Source organism: Mirounga leonina, unplaced genomic scaffold, assembly GCF_011800145.1.
Source record: "Mirounga leonina isolate KUSES-001 unplaced genomic scaffold, KU_Mleo_1.0 Mir_93, whole genome shotgun sequence".
Taxonomy (NCBI): Eukaryota; Metazoa; Chordata; class Mammalia; order Carnivora; family Phocidae; genus Mirounga; species Mirounga leonina.
Window position 1 is genome coordinate 19,792,693 of NW_023270854.1, and position 22,959 is coordinate 19,815,651.

Genomic DNA, 22,959 nt, shown 5'->3' on the forward strand with positions numbered 1-22,959 from the left:
TTTTCCATCCCTTTGGCTAACATCAGCTCTCAGATCTCTCTTTTAGAGAGTTAAGTATCTTAGGAAACCAAAAACTTCAGTATTATCTCTTTACAGTTTAAGTTTGAGATTATAACTCCAACATTCTTTATGGATGAGAATTTTCCCTCAGTGTTTTAGTACATACTAAAAGCATATGTACCCTTTCTTAAAGTGAACAGAGATACAGAACAGTGAATAATTTTGTGTCATGGACACTGGTTCCAGGTTTCCACTATACCTAGTTATTCACTATTACACATATTGCTTCTCTTTCTAGCTGATGAGTGTATATATGAGCTTCATCAAATTTGTTGATTTCCAGTTGATTCAATTTATAGTTTATAGAATATTTTGGCTGTTATTAATTTATTGTTTAATATAGTCGCGTACTTCTCTATATTCAAGCTTCTCTTTCTTACAAAGGAGATAAGAAAGGTCTGATTAAAACCCTTGCCCAGGGGCTCCTGAGTGGCTCAGTCGTTAAGCGTCTGCCTTCGGCTAGGGTCATGGTCCCAGGGTCCTGGGATGGAGCCCCGCATCGGGCTCCCTGCTCTGCGGGAAGCCTGCTTCTCCCTCTCCCTCTCCCCCTGTTTGTGTTCCCTATCTCACTGTGTCTCTCTCTGTTAAATAAATTAAAAACTTAAAAAATAAATAAATAAAATAAAACCCTTGCCCAGTTGATTTTACCTGTACAGGTTGGCAGAGAATAACATACGCAGGAAGCATAACAAAGACACCCACTAATACATAGAATGGCCCATCTGGTGAAAAACAACAGATGAAATATTTACTTTAGAAAATGCTGGTTTTGAATTTTTTGCAATGTATACCTGATACTATGGAAATGATAGCAAATCAACTCAAGTGGTGACTTGCAAGAATTCTAAAACTTATGTTGAGACCCACAAGCTCAATTCTTAGCATTTCGCATTTTCTCTGTCAATTCATGACTCGTGACCCTCCTTCATACCAAGACAAACATGTTTTCTCAGCTATTTTTTGATACATTTTCAAAGGACTTTTCTTTTTCTGTATCAAAGAGTAACCTTGTACCTACTCACAGTTGAGTCTCAAGCCATGCCCACTCCCACTCTGTGAGAAGCTTAGGAAACCAAGAGATGGTGGTAATCATCCAATAACATCCTGTCCCCTTGCTGAAGATACCAGAATGCCTTTAGCTCCATTAGTGTCTCTGCGAGGACTTCCTCAAAGATGATATAATAGGAGATGAGCTATGTGGTTAGAGACAAATTTGGTCATAGAGGTACTTGAGGCACTGTGTTAGAGCAATGTAAACATCAAACTAGTGTAAGCACTCCAGAAATGATTTCTATATCGGAAAGGAATTTCATGCACATTTTAAATATTTCCCCAAAAGACAATATGGTTTACCAAAGCATTTGGGAGATAAGTAACAGGATATATCTTGGCTAAAAATACATGCTGTTTTGGGTTAAAGGAGGTATGCAATTCTTTAAAGCAGTCTGTACACTTTATGTTCCCAAATCAATTTGAAACTGTAAAATGAATTATATAATAATTAATTCTGAAATAATAAGTGAAGGAATTTCCAGTAATGGTGACATAGAATTTGGGATCAGATGTCAAACTTGACAGAGAAAATATTTTCTTAGATCAAGTATTTATTTATAAGTAGAATACTGTTTTAAATTAGTTTTCTTGTCTTCTTTAAATTTCATTCCTCTTGAGATTGTTGCCCAATAATTGTTATTTTTATAGGCAGAGTTCTATAATTATAGGCATCATCACCCTCTGCTTCATGCTACAGCTATCAAATAATAATCTTAAAATATACCCTGAAATAAATGCTCGTTGAATAACTAGCAATGACAGAATCTTGGCAAAAGTCAGTCAAACATATAACTGGAAAAAGAGTAGAAACAACAACAACAAAAAAAATCCAAAACAGAAAACCTTTAGGATTTCATAAAGGCTAAACATTCCCTATCATGGGAATGCCAGAGACATCACAATTTGAATCCAAAGGAGAGTTGATAAAATAACCAGAGAAGTTTACCAAATTTTGCCACAGCAATGATTATATTGTTTCTGCTCACTTTTCTTTTAGTCAAAACATCTTAGGTGTTAGCTAACAGATTTCTATCTTCATGGCTCAGGCACTGACGTCATGAAGCACATCATAGATAAAAACAGCATTGGAGGGAACACCCAAGCATGATGGATCCTAGAAGCTGGCATTATGTTTCCGAAGTCAGAGGAACCAAGCAGTTCACAGTGAGAATTTTGCAAGAACATTTTAGACAATCTCTTGGATCTGTGTTCCTAATATGGATTCTATACCAGACGTAGACTGTAGAGAGACGTTTGGGGGGTCGGTGGATAGGGGGACTGGGATTTAGGGTTTCTAATGTTTGTAATTTAAAAATATGCCTAGAGTATGGAAGAATGAAGTTTAATTGGCAAAATTTTATAGGAAGAACCATCTTATCATGATAAAAAGAGAAAACTTGAAGCATGATGCCTTTGTTAATGATAAAACTGAAATATTTAAATAATAGTTTAATAGGAGTTGCTTATGCTTATCAAAAACTAAGATAAAAAAACAATGTAATATCACTTCAGACACAATAATAAGAATAAGTGAATGGACAATCCTTTTGTAATGATTTTTAAAAAGAAAAGGCAGTTTTATATGAAAAAATAAAGTGATTAACCAAATTTTTAGAGAGAAAAGACACAGCTCCACTCCTGTCCTATCCCCAAATATAGTTCAAATGTGGGTATTCTGCCTTAGGCAAATGAAAACAAATGTGAAATATACTGTAATATGGCATGAGGTATCATCAAATTTTATGTGATGAATAACGTGAAAACTCAAGAGTGACCATAAAATCAATCCATCATCCTAAAGTTGATCTACAAAGTGACACACCTGTATTTTTGCAATTGATGCAAAGTCAGGGGTGGGTGTGGAGAGTAGAAGTGTGATTTAGAGTTTCCAGTGTTTTTGTAAATTAAAAAGAAACCCACAATTATTTGTCACTTTTTGTTTTCATATCACTGACATATTTTATCTAAAAACAATTAACCTAAACAGTTTTTCTTGACTGCATTTTTAAAGACATAGTTAATAAATGACAATCTTTAATTTCCCCTTGTGACCATTTACTAAGAAAAATGAAATGTGAAACTGAACACTGAACCGATTTCCAAAATTTTGTTTGGAAAGGGAAACCTCTGGAGACTCTCTTAATCCCAACTGATAATGTCAACTTCTAATTGGCTTGAGTGAAATTTGGCTAAATGATTCTTCCAGACATCTGTAACAGACACATTTAATTTCATTTGTCCAAATGCCATGTTTTCATACTTTCATTTTTCTCCTAGGGCATTTCTCTTGTACTTTGTTGTTTACAGTCCTGTTCTTGTCTATCTGCCATTTATTAAGAATATAAAAATGACATTAATATACAATCTCCCACATTTTAACAGAAGTCTGATTCACAATCTCATAACCTTACCAGTATTTGAGTCACCCTAGGACAGCTTATTGGGTGTATATAGTAATGTCATTACTAATGATCCATTTAGGATTCTTGATTGTATCCTCAGTTTTAGCTAATATGCTCCCCCAATGCAAAACTAAAAGTACAAATCAAACTCTATATAAGAAGTAAATCCAATCTTTAAAAAAAAAAAATTGTCTTTCTATATTCTCCCTTTAGTGGCCTATTCCTTTTCCCCATGTGACATGGTCATTTTTGTTCTGATTTAAAACTCACTGATATCATCTTGAATACTTTCTTATATACTCATCTTCTTCATAAAAAAAAACACAAAAAACAACAATAACAACAACAAATTGAGCATCCATGACCATGAGATCACATTAGGAAATCTCTGATCTTGTTTGGAGGGCGCCTCAGAGACAACTGGTCAATTCTTTTGAACACTGTTGATATTCTGGTTTCTCAAAATAGATTTTTCTGGAAGAAAAAGAAAAACATGCCATTATGCATGGTCTACTTACAACAATTTTGTGGTTTGTCGCTGTTTTTTGGAAGTAATATTTGGGTGGGGTTTTTGATGATCAGTTCCTACGTAGGGTCTAGCAACCGCATTTCTTCTCTGCTGGTTTTTCCCCATCTAGCTTTCCAGAGTCTCCACCATTGACAGTGTCGGGGACCTGTGTCTTCTCTACACACTGTTCCATTCGCTTCATGATTAAGTCCAGAAGGGTTTCCACAGCTTTCTCCACATTCTGGCCAGTCGCGGCACTCGTTTCAAAATATGGCATGCTTGCATCGAAGAGAGGACACATATTTTTGAGAGGAAGAAATCAGAAAAGACACAACAAGATGTACAAATGAGTAACACAGGCAAAAACATGGCTGGCTGAGAGATGGTGAAATAATCACGGTTTAGCCCACTGAGTTGGAAAGCATCTTGTTTTTTCTCAGTGAGTAAAAATTGATGGGCTGCTTTCTCGTATGGGTATAACCGATTTTATGGACAAGGAAACGGATATAGGAGGTACTTAGGCATTTGAAGCTAAGGCATTATCATTGTTTCACAAAAAAATTAAGAGGGTAGAAATACCTAAACTAGTGAAAAATCTTACCATTAAAATATCACTTCCCTTCTAATCAATTATCTGGAAATTCGACTTAGAAATTAAGCAGGCACTGAATAGGAGATACATGTAAATAGTCTATGGAATCAAAAGTTACACATTTTTAAAGCTCTCAAGGAAAAGTCTTCCAGAAGAAATTGGCAGGTATGATGAAACTGCTTTAAATTTAAAGTCTGTGTTGGCAGTCAACTTATCATTGTAGGGGGGTATTTAATTTTTTTTTTTTAATCTGCCACTTAGGCTCAGCTAGGATGAGGATTGCAGTATCATGTCCTGGTCAGGTGTTAGTTCTTAGAGTTTTACAGCTCTTAGTGGAAAGGCAATAAACTATCATGTTGGAGATCATGAGCTCTGATCTCAGACTGCCTGAGTTGAATTCAAGCTCTGCTACTTACTAGCTACATGGCCTCCCATCAGTTACTTAATCCTTCTATGCCTCAACTCTTCGTATATAAAATGGGATGACTCTAGCTCCCCTATGTATGATTATGGGGGGTTAAATGAGTTAAAGTCTAGGGACAGTTGTTAGCACCTAAGTATTCAGCAAATGTTAGCTGCTATTACTAGTAAGGACTTGATTTAAAAGATCACATACATTCCCCTGGAAGATCGTTTTCATTCATGCGCCATTACTGATTCAAGGGGATTCCTCCCAGTATCAACCTCATGTTCCTGCTCCATTACTAAGCAGCAGTGTGCAAGGTCAGATGACATCTCCGTGTCAATGACTTACCCGTATTTGTCAGCCAGGTCCCGCGCTTGCCTTTCATTGACTTCCCTCTGGTCTGGCAGGTCTGCCTTGTTGCCAATTAATACTATATCTGGATTTTCACAATAAGCATTTGCTTGCAGTTGGCCTTAGGAAGAAAGCAGATGGACCGAGCACGTTAGTTATAAACAAGTAATGTCAAATGACTGCTCATACTTTGAGTTCCTTTTCTTTTTTTCATACTTCAAATTCCTAATTTAATTGTTCACCTCCAGCATGGCTGCTTGCTAGTTATATCATATTAGTCAAATTACTTCACTTTACTCAACTGCAGCTTCCTCATCTATAAAATGAATGAAGATGATGCCTCAAAAATTGCAGATTGTGAATATGAATAATGATAGATATGAAGCACCTAGATGATCACCTATCAGTACTCTTGAATACCTGGGGACATGTCCTCCAAGATGGACATACTGCTTCAGACTATTTGTTCTTCAAATATATGTAGAGATAATAGAACAGGAATTTTAAGTGTGTAAGTTTGCTCTTTCCTTTAAGAGGCTGCTACATTTTTTTTTAAGTGGGCTCCACACCCAACATGGAGCCCAATGCAGGGCTTGAACTCATGAACCTGAGATCAAGACCTGAGCTGAGATCAAGGGTCAGATCTTAACTGACTGAGCCAACCAGGTGCCCCACGGCAGCTACATTTCTATCTCCTGAAGTCCAAAGTGAAGACCTATTAGAATAGAATGTTTCCGAACCACCACAAATTTATGCAGAAACAATTTTAAGACAGGTGATTGTTTTTCTTTTTCTCCAGGATACACTGTGCAAAAGAGAGAAGAAAGAGGGAGAGAAGGTGGGAGGGATGGAAGGAAAGAAGGAAGGATGAAGAAGGGTTGGGGGAGGGAGGGAACAAGGAAGGAAGGAAGGAAAGAAGGAAGGAAATGATAAAAAATCTGTCAACCCACATTTTTGAAGTTATGGGGATTACTTTAATTTCTATTTCAAGGCATGCTGTATGCAACTTTGCTGAGGAGGACGACAAGGCTTACCCTTTAACACTGATTATTTGGGTGTTAAAAATTGAAGTGTTATGAGACATGCCAATTAATTATCTTAAATCCCAATAGTATTCTTCTGGATCTTTTTTTAAATAAGGAAGAATTTTATCTGCTTTGATAAAGAATGAACAAATCATTCTCTGAAAGAATCTAATAATCTTATTATCTCTTTATCTCCTCAGAATCTAATAATACCACCAAAATTTAGAGAAAGAAATACAATAATAAAAGGAAATAGAGATAAATCCTAGGATAAACACTCAGTTGGGAGAACCAACGAAGGAAGTCAGAATTTGTTGATATTTGTCCCCATGGTAGCAACTGTATTATTGAACTAACTTTTAAAGCAGTTATATGTATTAATTATAAATATATAATAATAAGAAATACATGTTTTTTGAGTATCTATTCTGTGCCAGACACTAATCCCAGCTTTGGGTTATTGCGATGGAACAAAGCCAACAAAGTCTGTACTTTCATAGAGCTCACTTTCTAGTGGCAGAGAGTCAAAAGGACAAGTAAGCAAAGAAATACATATGTCAGGTGGTGGCAGTGATAAAAGGGAATATAAAGTGTACTGAGGAGATACAAAGTAGTGAAGCATACTAGTTTATTTTTTAAAGATTTTATTTATTTGAGAGAAAGTATGCATGTGCCCGCGCGCACACAAGCGGAGGGGAGGGGCAAAGGGAGAGGGAGAAGCAGACTCCCCCCTGAGCCCAATGCGGGGCTCGATCCCAGGACCCTGAGATCATGACGGGAGCGGAAGGCAGACGCTTAACCGACACGGAGCCAGCCAGGCACCCTGAAGCATACTAGTTTAGACAGGTGGTCAGGGAAGGCTTCTTCCAAGAGGTAAAGTTTGAACAAACCCTTGAAGGAAGTGAGAGAACTGTCACACTCCATAAATGGGAGAAGAGAGATCGAGGCAGAGAAAATCAGAATGTACAAAAGCCACAAAGTAGGGAATGTGCCTTTTGTCCTGGGAATAGCAGGAGAGACGTTTGGTGGGAGGCCAGCGAGCTGGGACAGATGAAGAGTAAATTACACAGGAATCTAAGGCCTTATCACCAAGGCCTTACAGGTAAGTGGAGGATTCTGGATTTTATTCCAAGTGAGTTGGGAGGTCCCAGAGGGACTCTGAGCAGGGGAATAACGTGATCCAGTGTTTGGTTTTTTTAAAGATTTATTTATTTATTTATTTGAGGGAGAGAGAGAACGAGTGGGGGGAGGGGCAGAAGGAGAGAGAATCTTAAGCAGACTCCCCACTGAGCGAGGAGCCTGACTCGGGGCTCAATCCCATGACCCCAAGATTATGACCTGAGCTGAAATCAAGAGTCGGATGTCCAGGGCGCCTGGGTGGCTCAGTTGGTTAAGCGACTGCCTTCGGCTCAGGTCACGATCCTGGGGTCCTGGGATCGAGTCCCGCATCGGGCTCCCTGCTCGGCAGGGAGTCTGCTTCTCCCTCTGACCCTGCCCCCTCTCATGTGCTCTCTCTCTCATTCTCTCTCTCTCAAATAAATAAATAAAATCTTTAAAAAAAAAAAAAGAGTCGGATGTCCAACCGACTGAGCCACCCCAGTGCCCCAGTACAATCCAATTTTTAAAAAATATCCCCCTGGCCACAGACAGCCCCAACAAATCTAGAAATGGCAAGCCTGTCACTAGTCCATAGGACTGCTCATATATCCCATTAGGATAAAAATTCTTATGTGTAATAAAAATGCAAATCAAGTATTCCCTTTAGTACTACACAATTTTTAGAAAAGGAAAATCAAATACTACTTTCCTATGCTGACATAGATCAATCTGTCTTCAATAACTGACTGGGCTACTTTTAACTTATGTCTAAATTGTAAGATTTTTCATTTTAAGTCTTCCTTACATTTGAACTTTTTTTTCCAAAAAAGTAAAATTTCAATGTGAGCTGATTGACACACTGACCTTATCTTCATGTGGCTGGTCTGCTCTGGAGCAGTTTCTCACCAAATTAACCATCCGTTAATTGATCCATTAGTTAACCGGTGCACAAGGGCATACATTTTTAGGTGCCCGTGTACCCTCTCAGAAAACACTGCTGCTTTTCTTTCTCTCCATTCCAGATTAGATGTGGTAGCTCACATATTTGTAAGAAGTCCTTTAAGACTTACTGGATAAGTGGAATTAATAGCCTTTCAACTGTAATAATAAAGACCTTGAATATTATATATTATTATATATATAGGCTGTGAGAGCTATGCAGGCTTCTTCTAAGAGTGTCAAAGGAATGTATGATCCCAAGCCACCTTCGGTGAGCCACCTATCGCCCATCACTTTGAAGGTGACACAGGAAATGCTAAACTCATGGATTCCCAAGGTTAATCTGGGGAACCCAATCCGGTTTCATGTTGGGAGGCAAAGAAGCAAATAGAGCTGTTGGGGCCCAAAGTGGCCAATGCAAGTGACTTGGTCCCACTTACTCATCCAGTTTCTGACATTTAAGAAGCTCTGTTGACTGGTGAGGTCAAACATTAATAAGAAACCCATGGCATCTCTGAAAAATGCAGTGGTGAGGCTCCGGAATCTGCCAAGAAAGCACAGTGGATAGTTCTGGAAGTTAGCCCATAAACATACGATGACAGTACACACAACTCCATTTCCCTTTGAAATGTGAAATCCCCACGGCATCCCTTATGGATTCTCCTACAGAATAAGAGAGTTGGCAGAAAGATTGCTGGAGGATCATGGAAGGGCATCTGGTTGTAGACCTTTCTTAGGACCACATCCTGGCTTTATGGCCTATGGCACTTACGCACACAGAGTTTGTAACATTCAATCACATGATGGCTTACACAGCCCCTTGGACTCTTTCTCTTGTTGGGTCACAGATATCTTGTGGTCACAGTTATGATAGAAGCCACTTTCAAATGGGGACTTTAACTTATATTTTTCAATCTCCCTTGTCTGTGCCTAGAAGAAAGCTTGGCATTTAGTAGCCTAAAAATGAATGCCTGTGATTACGTACAGAAAACCACAACTTGGGCGCCTGGGTGGCTCAGTCGTTAAGCGTCTGCCTTCGGCTCAGGTCATGATCCCAGGGTCCTGGGATCGAGTCCCACATCGGGCTTCCTGCTCTGCGGGAAGCCTGCTTCTCCCTGTCCCACTCCCCCTGCTTGTGTTCCTGCTCTCACTATATCTCTCTCTGTCAAAAAAATAAATAAAATCTAAAAAAAAAAAAGAAAAAAAAGAAAACCACAACTTGTTAGCAACTGAAACTGGGGTTCTTTTGCAGGGAAAAAACGTTGATGAGAAGATTCTTTTATAAGCACTGTGGGGGTAAAGCTGAATTTTAGTCTGGCATCCATGTCTCATGAGGAAGAGGGAAAAACACTGAAAAAAGGAGGAAGAAGAAGATGCTTAGGGGAAGCAAGACAAAGTCAGAGAGATGTAGTAGTTGGAGACAGAAAGCAAGAACGCTCATCTCTACTGGAGGATTTTGAAGAATACACTCTGTCATTTGTTGTGTAAAGACTTCTCTCCTCTGCTCCAACCTCCTCCACCCCGAACTCTTCAGTAAAATTGAAGGTGTGCTGAGATCCACTTCAGTGGCAGGAATGGGCAAAACCAGAGACCACACAGAGGGACCAGAGAAGGTTTGGGTTATACTGATACAGAACTGAATTTGGAAAGGGGTTTTTAGAAAGGCACAGAACTTTGAAATACAGACTATCACTTCCTATCCTAAATGTCCTCCTAATTTTTGGTCTCCTATTTTAGCCTATTTGTGGATTCTTTGGTTTCCTTGGAGTTCTATTCTCAACCCCTTCCCACTATACATACATTCACTGAGTGAGTAATCTCATCTACTTCCCTGGGCTCAATCATCACCTATATGTTGAACCCCAAATGAACAGGCGTAGATTTGTCCTGTCATTCACACTGTGTGCCCAATTACATGTTGTGTGTTTCCGGTTGGAGGAAACTGAGGCACCTCTAACTTCACGAGTCTAAACCCAACCTGGCCCCTCCTCCTGATCTCTTCTCCTATCAATGCATCACCATCTTTGGGGTAAGCATGGCTTCTTTCTCCTTCACCTACTGTATATAATCACCAAGTATCTCCTGACCTTGTCATTTCTGTCCATCTACTCTAGTTTTGAGCCTATCCTCTTTCATCTGAATATTTTCAACCATCTTCTTAACAAGCTTCTTGTCTCCAGTTTTGTTTGGGACCCTCCCCTTCACCGATCCCTTCCTGCTGACTCTATAAATCCTCTGCTACAAACATCTAAATGATGCTCTTAAGATAATGACTGAACTCTCTAATATGCTGTCAGGCTCTGCGTGAATTAACCCTTGCTCATCTATCCAGCTTCATCTCCTGACTACCCATAGGCATGCTGATCTTTTAGTTCTTAGAAAGTTCACTCTCCCCCTAAGCTCTCACACATGCTGTTCTTTCTGTGGGTAACCTGGCCTTAATGCTTCCTCTACGTCCTACCTCTTTAGCCTGGATAAGACTCACTCACTCATACATTGTGTATGACTATATGTTATATATACATAACAGTCTCAGAGGAAATAGCACTTTCCCAAGCTGCCTTCCTAATACCCACATCTGGGTTATAGGCTCCTTCTGGTGCACCTGCCCATCACCTGTTGTTTTCCTGGCACTGTCCTAAGGCTGTATTGCAATTGTTTGTTATCTGTTCAAATTCCACTCTAGACTTGTGAGCTCCAACAGGAAAGGAGTTATGTTTCTTTTTTTTTAAAGATTTTATTTATTTATTTGAGAGAGAGAATGAGAGAGAGAGCACATGAGAGGGGGGAGGATCAGAGGGAGAAGCAGACCCCCCACTAAGCAAGGAGCCCGATATGGGACTCGATCCCGGGACTCCAGGATCATGACCTGAGCCGAAGGCAGTCGCTTAACCAACTGAGCCACCCAGGCGCCCAGGAGTTATGTTTCTAATTTGCTATCCACTATATCTTCATGGACTTGAACATATTTGCTCACAAAATGTTTGTCAAATTAAGAGAAAGAAAAAAAAAGAAAGAGAATAGCAAAGGATATTCAAGTATTAAAGATGTCAATGACTTCAGTAGAGAACAATTCTTTTAATACCAAAGCAAAGAGAATAGATATTTTAATGACTATTTCCAAATTTGATTTTTTGGTAAGGCATTAATCATGATAATTATGAAATACCAAAAATTTTACTCAGTTTTTTCTTGTGGAATTATTCCTACCAGTTGCTGGAAGCTCACAAAGATGCTTTTACTGAAGTTTTCTTTCTCTTTGGGGACTAGCTGCATTCACAAAACTGTCTCCTCCTCAACTACAATAGTGTGGCTAAGACAACTGCTCTCTGTTCTCTCCCAAAAAGAGAGAGAGAGGGAGAAAGAGAGAGAATGTGTCTGTGTATGTCTCATTTAAGGACAAGACTGTGCCATAGCCCCCTCTCATTGCCCATAGCACATGAGAAAGTCATTTTTTTATGTTAATGGCCTTTTTATTGGGAAAAAAAGGCTAGCACTTACAACTTGAAGTGGATATAAATTCTGATTTCTCGAACAGCATTGCTGATGATTGTGCTGAAGTCCACACTCACAGCCTACTCTGCTGGCTCCAAGTCATGGCTCAGAAGGTTTTAAAAACAGAGTCCAAAGACGCTCGCTTGGTAAAGGCTTCATTTTTTTTTAAGATATTTTTTATTTATTTATTTGACAGAGAGATAGAGCACAAGTAGGCAGAGCGGCAGGCAGAGGGAAAGGGAGAAGCAGGCTCTCTGCTGAGCAGGGAGTCCAATGCGGGGCTCCATCCCACGACCCTGGGATCATGACCTGAGCTGAAGGCAGACGCTTAACCAACTGAGCTACCCAGGGGCCCGGTAAAGGTTTCATTTTAAAAAATTTGTGTTAATGGTGATGGCCTGACACCCATTTCACTGCAGGACACTGCAGACAATGCTAAATCAACACACGCAGCATGGGATGAATGTCATTGTCACCACGGGGGGGAGGGGCACACGGAAGTACAAGAGGGCCATTCTGCTTAGTGGGGCTACATTACTTTTAAAACATGCTTGTCGTGTGGATCTCACTGGGGTAAACATTTTTGCATCTACAGCAACATGGATAGGACATTCTTGTTCTAGAACAGGTTATATCCTAGACCATTCTGCCCAGCACCCTTGTTATCCCCTTTCTTCCCAAGGTGACTCCAGGGGAAAGGTAATTGATTTCCAGCTTTATTCACCAATCTCATTCTGTCCAGTGAGTCAGTAGGGTGGGAAAAGCTGGGACCACATTAAAAAAAACAAAAAACAAAAAACAAAAACAGATCCCAGAGTCACATTATTACTTTCTCCCTCACTGGGAACTAAGGCTGTGTCCTGTATCCTTGAGGTCTACATAAGGGGTATGATTTTTCCTCGTTCCATGATACCACTTTTATCAATAACCATAATCTTATATGGGTTATACTGCCAGATGTTTTTAGGCACAGGGCTGAGGTGTGAGACACTGTTTATCTTGTTGCATAATTACACCTTAGTTTATACAGAATGCAAAATTCTCGAGGGATGAATCACCTCCGTGGTACTAAGACTGTCCCTAGTTTTCCTCACTTCCCTCAGAGAGCAGCCGTCTTAGGGGGGCAGAGGGGAGAAGCCTACCATCATGTGAGGCTGACATATCATGTGTGAGGACATATGGGAACCACATTTTCTCATATTACTTCTTCAAAAGTGAATTAAATTGGTCTATGAAACATACATCTTTGTGACAACAAAACTGACATATGGACAGAAATTCTTGTGAGGAATGACTTCAGAAGAACTAGCCGTGTTGAAGAATGTGTGTAAATGGAATTCACAGTCAAAAGAGCTAACAGAGAGGGCCCAGCACCTCTCCTGGCGTTTACACTCACTGAAAGCGAGAACACTTTGGACGCATTTCAAAAACTAAAGTGTTTACAAGCATAAACATTCTAAGACATGTGATGCAGAATTTGGAGGTATGTGCCTTCTAAACATCTTCTCTGACAATCTACTGCCAATTTTTATTTAATCTGATATTGAAAAGCTTCACTAGCTTGTGGTCTTTAGCCCTTTGAAACCTTGGATCTCAAAGAAACATCTTTTCCTCCAGCTCTAAGCAAACAACACTCCTGTCTTCTGAGCTTCTCTTGCCTTGGACATCGTACCAGAGAAGATGCTAGAAAACCAAGCATGGTCTCTGCCCCTGGTATGCTGACAATTTTGTTGGGGTAAGAAGGCCACAGGTGAATCGAAGAACCACAGTTACAGACAAAAACCAAAGATTTGCCTTCTTACAAGGTGGTATTTAATTAATCGAGTAGCTTAAGGGATGGTGGGATAGGCGTAGGAGTTCACAGAAAGAGGGAGTTTGTCTCAGACGGGCATTTAGAAAGGCTCCACGGAGGAGGTGGTCCATGAGCCAGGCCTGGTGAAAGGAGAGGATCAGGGAGGGTGGGGAGGGAGGAAAACATTCTAGCCAGAGAGCAATGGTGTGACCCAAATCTTAGAAAACTAAGCCAGTCAAGAGGCACAGGACATACAGTGTGCAAAAGAATGGAAAAACTTGGGAAAGGTCTTACCACCCCTTCTTCAATTCCCTCTCCAGGTTGCACTTGTAATCATGTTAATTTCCCACTTTAATTTAATTAAATTCTAGAGAAGGTTGTTGTGTTTTTTTTTTCTATTAGAAAGTACAAAGACAACATATAACAAGGATCTCCAGAGACTGCTAAAAATCTGATTTTTGAAATCTGTACCAAATCCACAATGCTAGTTATCATTAATTAACTATAAATAATTTATTTTCATTTCTTGACATAAATGTCTATTTTAGAACCAGGAGAAGAGTTGTACAACATTTGCTTTTCAAGTCCACGTACAGCATTCACTTTAAAAGAAGTTTTTCTTGGCTGTTTGTGGCTAGAAACAAAGTAATTTACTATTACCTCTCTTGGCCGGCAGTGTCCCAAAGCTGAAGATGCACTTTAAAGGCTTTCCCTGATGATCCATTTGGTCCCTGGGTATTATAAACCTAAAAGATACAATTTTCATCAGTTGATATTACTTTGGATTTTGTAAACATTCAAATTCTCTGGGTTCACTCAGCATGTTTTTTCTCAATTACTATAATCAAAGTTCATAGTGCAGAATAAATATTTGCTCTGTTTTTTCCAGAAGTATCACATATACTCTCACTTTTAAATGTCAAGTACAAGTATGATTTTCAACACAATTTAGGCATACTGCAAACTTAAATTAGACACCTTCTGTCATTTCCTCACGGAGGCAGCAAACATTAGATTTAGGACCCAAGTTCTAGGTTCGAATATCAACCCTTCATTTCACTTCTTTGAATCTTATTTTCAAATAGCAAACTGAGACCCACAATCTCTTCCTACTTTACAGAGTTACTGCAAAAATAAATGACATAACAGATGTGAACGTACTTTTAAAATGCTAAAATGCTTTACTAATACCAGAATATCTTTTGCTATGACTTGGACTTCCAAAGTGACCTACCCATAAAATATACACAGAATTTCTCAATAAGTTTACACAAGATATTTCAAGTCTTCCTTTATTCGCCGTTTTTTCCAAAGGCTCTTTTTCTTAATGTTTAAATTTTCAAAATTATGGCCTTTTGGCTTCTTATTTAAGCAAAGCCTAACAACTTTAATACTTCATCGGCTCCCCTAAGTATGGTTTAGTAGAGATGTTTAAAGTGTGGTTTAGCTTAAGCATGGTTTAGTAAAAAATGTTTAAAGGGAAAACTTTGCAAGGACTTATCTTCCTAGGTCAGTGGAGGCATTTGGGAGGGGTGAAGTCACAAGAAAACCCTGGAGGGGTTGGAAGCCAGGTTGCTAAGACCACACTAAAATGTATTGACCTTCAGATAAGGTACAGGATGTATACGGAACCATGATTTAACTTCTCAACCACGATTTCCTTTTCTCCCCCCACCAAGTCTCGAGCAAAGAGTAGATTTGTGACATCAGCTGGAAGCGTCAGCCATGTTGGCAATCAAGAATACCTTGGGCGGCAGGAAATCTGGCTCAGTTAAGTGTCTATGCTACACGTCTCACATGTCATAATATCCTTATTCCTGTCATTAGAGTCTAGCATAGGAGAAGAAAGCAGTTGTAATTCTCACTTAAACTCCCTTATCTTGGAAAATAGCATGGACTGGTCTCACATTCTGTTCATAATAAGCTAGTGATTGATAGCTGAGTCTACACATAAATAAAAATGCAGCGAGGACTTACAAAACTCACGTTCCAGCTATTTGCCAATCATTCTCTTAACTTCTCTCTGAAGAGTTGAGAAATGAACACTAGTTCTTATTGAGAAACTTAACTCAGACCAAGAGTTAAGGGCTTTGCAACCCGGATCATTCAAGTTTTGAAAGATTCCTAGAGAATTCATAGAAAACACACTATATAAACCCGTGAATTATTTCTTTGTCGTAAACGCTTTTGGAGACAGGTGATAGTGCCACTCCACATTTTTCTGAGCAAAATGTTATTTATAATTGAGAACATTAAGAATATTCTAAATTGAATCAAAGTGACAGGTTATGAATTTCCTGTGATAAAAGGTAGACACCTTGCAATGCAATAAACATAGCTTCTTAATTCTATTTTATATGGAGGGGGGTAGAAATAAGCAACAAAGTTAACATAACAGAATGGTTAAAAACTCACCACACGTTTTTCCCGAAAGTCTATTCCTACTGTTGTGATAAACTTGGGATTGAATTTATTGTCTGTGTATCGATAAAGAAATGTCGTCTTCCCCACCCCCGAATCTCCAAGGGCCAGGAGTTTGATCAGATAATCATAGTCCCCATCGGTCATAGTGATAGTCTTGGTGGGCCTGTGTAGGAGAAGAAAAACAGTAGGTTATAATAAAAATCAGTTTCCCTCTGCCTTCCTTCAAAACACAACATAAATGTACATTTCAAGGTTAAAATAGTTGAATACTTCTATTCTGTCAATTCTGAATTAACTTATTCAGAGCAGCTCCAGGAGTAAGGGCACCTCTATTATTTCACTCAGTACAAATCTTTTTACATCACATCAGTTAATATGGAACAAAAAGCTATCTGGTTCCCACAATAGCCATTGCCACAGTGGTAGTAGAACTTAGCCACAGGTTTTAGTTTTTTTTTTTTTTTATTTGAGAGAGAGAATGAGATAGAGAGAGCACATGAGAGGGGGGAGGGTCAGAGGGAGAAGCAGACTCCGTGCCGAGCAGGGAGCCCGATGCGGGACTCGATCCCGGGACTCCGGGATCATGACCTGAGCCGAAGGCAGTCGCTTAACCAACTGAGCCACCCAGGCGCCCCACAGGTTTTAGTTTTAAAGCCAATGCCCTTTGCGGCCAGGAGGATGGTGCCAGGAAGAGGAGGTCACAGGAAACAGAAAAGCCTGCCCAAGTTGATGCAGGTAGACTAGGGAGAGACTGAGATTACATATGGGTAGTGGAAGAGAAAAGCCTAAGGAAACATTTTGCATCTAATCATGCATAATGAGCCTCCTATTATGTGCATGCAAAATATTCCTTTTTAATTTAAAAAATTTAACAACTGAGATGACAACCTTTAAAAACATTGATTTGAAATCATTTCAAAAGCAGTGTCTAAAAATCTTCTGTTTTGAAATACCAAAGCCTCTGTTCTCCAATGGCAAATCTGCTGTATTTGGCAAACCTGCTGAATATTTTCCAGACCTTGAAAAAGGAGAAAAGCTAGTAAGCGGCATGTCTATGGTAATTTTGCTAGTATTTCTCCTGCTTGAAAGAATGCCATTTGCCATTTTTCCCATTGTCCTGACCTCCTTTGCCTCAGTCTTAATTTCTTCTGTTGTTACAATGACTATGGATGAGGTCATGGGCTAATGCCAAGAACACCTGCACTGGGGATACCTTTGAATTATACTATCACCTACTGAATACATAATGAGGTTTCCACTCCAGAGGTCAGCGAAATGATTTGCCATTTGATAAAACTTTCTGATTCATGAGTTGTAGAAACAGGTTTATGATAGCCCCACGTAGAGGAAGGCCTATAAAGAAGTTCCTAGAGAAATATCTTTCCTATTATATGAACGGGCAGAATATTTTCCCACCTTTACAGATCTAGAAAACATCATACTCTTCAGTTCTGGGACGATTAAAATTAAATTTCAACAAGTCATCCCATAGACATATCTAAAAATTGCTAGATAATTCTAATCATTTTCTATCTGTATGAAAATGATGCACATGTTCATCACTTCAAATAAAACTTTATTTTATACGTAGTCACTTTAGTTAGTTATCAAAACTAAAAGATTTCGTGTCTTTGGATAAATAATGATGAAGATGATAATTAGGTACTTAGCAAATCAGTATCATTACATCATTTGGAAGATTGGCAAATTTTTTACATTAGAATTTTCTAAAATTTGAACCATCCTCCTGCTAAATCCTGTTAAATATATTATGGATGTATGTTTCTTTAATTAATGAAGTGTTTTGTGTTAAAGCGTTCTGAGAGCTGCCAATATGCACTTCTATGCTAAAGCTCTCCTCCCTTATAATATGCTTTCTTCACTGAGTAGGACTCTCACGGTGAATGTTTTCTGACAATGAATGTTCTCTCTTTTATTGTTGTTGCTTTTGTTTAGTATCTATACAAAGTATAATCATTGCTCAGGAAGAAGTGCTTAGCTTCCATCAACAACCAGCCTTCCTCAATAAAAGGATGCAGGTATCTCAAGTATTGACCTGAAATTCTTCTTGGAAAATGTCTTCATTGACTGACTACCTAGCAGTGACTAGTTCTGAGTTCAGATGGTTCTAAATATCTTACCAGGACTTTATAGTTGAAGATGTTGCTGTTCCTAGTCTTTGAACCAAATGGATTGCTAGAGAAGACTGCTGTCAAAATAGTATCATTTCCCCCCATTTGGGTCTTTATCTGGGCCACCATTACTTGACTTTCTTCTCTCTTTGTCTCCCAAACTTGCTCCTGGGCAACTCCTCTGAAGGGTGATAAAGTCTGTCATTTCACTAGCAGAATTGGATGAAACTGCTAATTCTCTTGGGAAAGAAGGATTATATTTATTCTGAGATATAAGTGACCAAAGCTAAATTCTTCCTGTTGGCGGGGAGGAAATTAAAGGTACTGGCTGCCTAAATACAAGACAAAGTTGGAGGATACTATGGTCCCCTGGCCTAGAAAAATGAAAATAATAGAGTCAAGAAGATATATCAGCATACTTTCAATTTTTGCTTAAAGTTAACTATGTTTTTTGCAGTATTTTTTTGTGACAGAGTTAAGAAAAGCTAAATCTTGAGCAAATCTAGTTAAATATCTTCAATATATAATATCAGGTCCAAAAAAATGAAAATTTTAAAAATGTAATTTATAATCTAGTATCTGATAAGGCATGCTTACACTTAAAGATGCAAAAAGAAAAAATACAACATAGTTTCACAAGATGGGGAACATGATTAATTGACAGATGAGTCAAATAGTTGTGCTTTTAGTTCAAACAAAACAGTAACCTTCATGGGCTGCAGTGGTCTGAGAAGATTTTGTAGAGGAAGATGAACTTGTATTTAATCTTATAACAAAGGGAGGAATTACCTATGTGGAAAGAAGATACAGGAGCACTGCATGGGATATGACTTCCCACTTGTAGAATGAGATGATCACTACTTGCCAGCTACATGACCTACCAGGTATTCCTGATCTGCAATTTGTTTTCTGTTGTTGGTACATAAACTTGCCAGGGGCAATACTGACTTGCCTCCCAGTCAGGCTCTAATCCAGAGTGAACAATTGGCTAACCATGGATTGATTTCACTGTGGCTCACACTGGCTCTTTTCTGTAAGTGAATGGTTGTGGATACTTTGTGGCATTGAACAAAAAGCCCACCTGAAATGAATGCAAAGCTTGGCACCATAGAAAACCTTTATTTAGTGTCTCCAGTAGACTCTTTAAAGAAATTGACAAAGTAAACTCAACATGAGATCATTTGCCTTTTAAGTTTCTTTTGAAAATGCATTTTCTCATTTTTATATCACTACGCATGTATAGTTACTTAGTTTGGTTCCGCTTTTATTACCATGCGATTTTCTGAGTCCTAAAATCATATGACCTCAATATTCTATCCTTGGCCCGGCAAATATGACAGCGCAAAGAAAAATAAAAACCTTGGCAAAGTTCCCTTTTCCAAGAACTGAGCTAAAAAAAAGATCTGGGAAGGATCAAAAAGCTGACAAGTTTAGCAGTATTTATTCCTACACAATGATTGATGGTCTTGTCAGCTCTTCCTTTATGGATCTAAAAGTAAAGAAAAAGCCAGAAGATTGCTGTACTTCAGGAAACATGTCTGACTTTCTCCCTTTATCACTGTGTCACAAGCTAAACTACAAGAGCCAGGAGGTCTTTTAGATATAGAAACCGAGGGATCAGCCTCCGAGCCCCTCATGGGAAGGTAAGGGGCTGGGAAGAGTAGGAAAAAGAATCCAAAACACTTGTGAGGCTCTACTTAATGAAGAGTCTCAAAGGTAGAAGGAAATCTAAATAACCCTGTGGTCTAATCCTCAGTTTACAGATGAGAAGTCATGAGCACAGAAGTTATGTGATTTGTGGGTTGAGAGTTTCTAACAACAACAAAAAAACCCCAAGACTATGGTTTGTTATAATTTGAAATGAAAAGTGGATTAGATAGGTAAAAAGTAGAAATATTTTCATTCTATAGGGGAAGGGAATTTTCTCTGGTTATTGACAGGGACGTGATTTTCATAGTTAGACTATATCAAATGAGGCTGCCCACAGTTTCTTTCTCTCTTTTTCCCCACTGCTATGCCTCATTCTTGTTCAACATAAATCCCATTTGCTCAGAATTTAATCTCCTTTGTCCACTGCTGGATCCAGAGTCCAATACAGTGGTTGGCATGTATTAGGGGATCAGTACACATGTGTTGAGCATTGGAGCCATGCAAATGTCACAATTAATGAAATTAATCTTTGACCAGTTGGTGGAAGTGGAGTCCCTCCAAGTTCAGGACTTACATTCTCCTTCCTTCCTCAATTGTGAAGGGACTATTTAGATTAAATGATCACTGTGGGACCTTCCGGGTCTGGCTTCCTGAGCTCATTTTTCTATTTCTATAAAAACCTTCTCAAAATAGAATACTTGTATCTTCAGAGAAGCAGTTTCAAATAACCTAGGAAAAGAGAAAGCACAGAGGGACTGTAATTTTTGGACATGAGATCTGTATTGGCAGAGAGCATATAAACTTGTCAGTTGAATAGGTCAGGGCTCAGAACTGGGCTTCTCCATGAAAGCACCCATTCGCCCATCTAACACATACTCACTGGCACCCCATAATTTGCATGATATTCTGTATGACTCTGAGGATATACTCTGTTTTCTCTAGAGGGAAGCTTAACAAACAAACACTACAGATATGTATGGATGACTACCATACAGGTGGACTTACCCACGCAAATTTAAGACGTTCTTTGCTAGTTCTCCAGCTAATAATCTTAAAAATGCCATGACAAGCTTTATGACCCTGTGACTTGAACTTATTAAATTAATAAAAACCAAGTTAATATTCTTTTTTTAAAATATTTTATTTATGGGATGCCTGGGGGGCTCAGTCGGTTGGGCATCTGCCTTCGGCTCGGGTCATGATCCTAGGGTGCCGGGATCGAGCCCGCATCGGGCTCCTTGCTCAGCGGGGAACCTGCTTCTCCCTCTGCCTGCCGCTCCCCCTGCTTGTGCTCTCTCTCTCTCTCTCTCTCCCTCTTTCTCTCTCTCTCTCAAATAAATAAATAAAATCTTTAAACAAAAAAATCTTTTTAAAAAAAGAATTTATTTATTTATTTATTTGAGAGAGAGAAAGAGGAGAGAGATGGAGAGAAAGAGCATGAGCGGGGAGAGGGGCAAAGAGACAAGCAGACTCCCTGCTGAGCACAGAGCCCAACACAGGGCTCGATCCCAGGACCTTGAGATCATGATCTGAGCTGAAGTCAGACGCTTAACTGACTGAGCCACCCAAGGGCCCCAAAACAAACTTAATATTCTTAAGGCACTTTGGAAAGCTTAAAATAATAGACAAAGTATCAGTGATATTACTTTGTAGGTACTTTACATAAAATAAAGCTGTCAAGCATAAAACGGACAGATGCTTAATATTTCCTCATTAATCTTTATTCGACTGGTTTGTATTGGGCTCCAGTAGGTATATCTTGAGATCTGGAATTCCCACAGCAAAATGTCATTGAGTGATAGCCTGAGGGTGGTTTTCATTGACTGACCTTAAAATTCTGTTTCCCATAACCACATTCATGTCCTAGAGGTTAGAATTAAATTATGGCTGGAACTGGGGTGCATTGATGGTACAGTTGGTTAAGTGTCCAACTCCTGATTTTGGCTCTGGTCATGATCTCAGAGTCATGAGATTGGGCCCTGCATCGGGCTCCACGCTCAGCTGGGAGTCTGCTTGAGATTCTCTCTCCCTCTCATTCTGCCCCTCCCCCCACTCTCTCTCTAAAATAAGTAAATCTTTTAAAAAAATAAATTAATTATGGCTGGTGCTCAAGGGACCTATAGTCTGTGCTTCAGTAGAACAGAAGACATCTTCTGAAAGGAGAGAAGTGGGGGGGGTAATTAAAAAAACAAAACAAAAAACTTTGTATCCAGTAGCATTTTGTTCTGTTAGGAAGATTTTAATTTTCATTTTGATTCTTCTTAAAGGCTATTTATAATTAATGGATGTGAGCCTATATAGAAAATTCAAACCCAATTATAAATATTAATCAATATCAACTTAAACAACCTTTACTTAAGCTGACAATGGTCGATATGTCTCTTGCAGCAATTAAATCTATTTTAAAAGATAAAAATATCCATTTTGTTTCATTCTATGATCAAGGGATCTAATGTAACAGAGATAAACCAAAAAGTTATTGAACTCTGAAGTTCAGCTTACTTGCCCTGAAAATAAGGGGTAAAAACTCTAACACAGGTCATCTTTAAATTGATTTATCTCCATTGATATATTATTCCCATATATTTTTTAAGTTATTCTCACATATTAAACTCACTTCTAAGCCAATGAATAATTCTGTCTAAATATTTTTTTCTCAAAAGTAACATTTTTTTCCATGGGCTTAATTTTGTGGCAACTTTTGAAACTACGTGAGGGTTTTTCCTTTTTTTCTTTACTTTTTATTATAAGAAACTTCAAACATATACACAATTTGAGGGAATAGTAGTATACTCCCATATATCAATCAACCAGCTTCTAAATGATCAATAGTCCCAGGTCTATACCCAAAAGAAATGCAAACATATATCCACACAAAAACTTGTACACAAATGCTCATAACAGTCCCCAGAAGGAAACAATGCAAATGTCCATTAATGGATGAATGGATAAACAAAATGTGGCATGGCCATGCATCGGAATATTATTCAGCCATAAAAAGGAAAAAGTAGGGACACATGCTACAACGTGGA

The 22,959-nt window shown here is 38.8% G+C and overlaps 1 protein-coding gene across 1 annotated transcript in view; it reads right to left on the bottom strand.

Moving 5' to 3' along the window:
* Nucleotides 1–3,392: 3,392 nt before the first annotated feature.
* RAB27B (RAB27B, member RAS oncogene family) overlaps nt 3,393–22,959 on the bottom strand; it is a 53,481-nt gene continuing 33,914 nt past the window's right edge. Inside the window, exons 2-6 of the mRNA XM_034995841.1 lie at nt 16,137–16,308; nt 14,382–14,467; nt 8,875–8,978; nt 5,370–5,493; nt 3,393–4,301 (exon numbers count right to left, since the gene is read on the bottom strand). Coding sequence (XP_034851732.1) covers nt 4,112–4,301; nt 5,370–5,493; nt 8,875–8,978; nt 14,382–14,467; nt 16,137–16,289 — 657 coding nt within the window. The 5' untranslated portion in view covers nt 16,290–16,308 and the 3' untranslated portion in view covers nt 3,393–4,111. The remainder of the gene's footprint in view (nt 4,302–5,369; nt 5,494–8,874; nt 8,979–14,381; nt 14,468–16,136; nt 16,309–22,959) is intronic.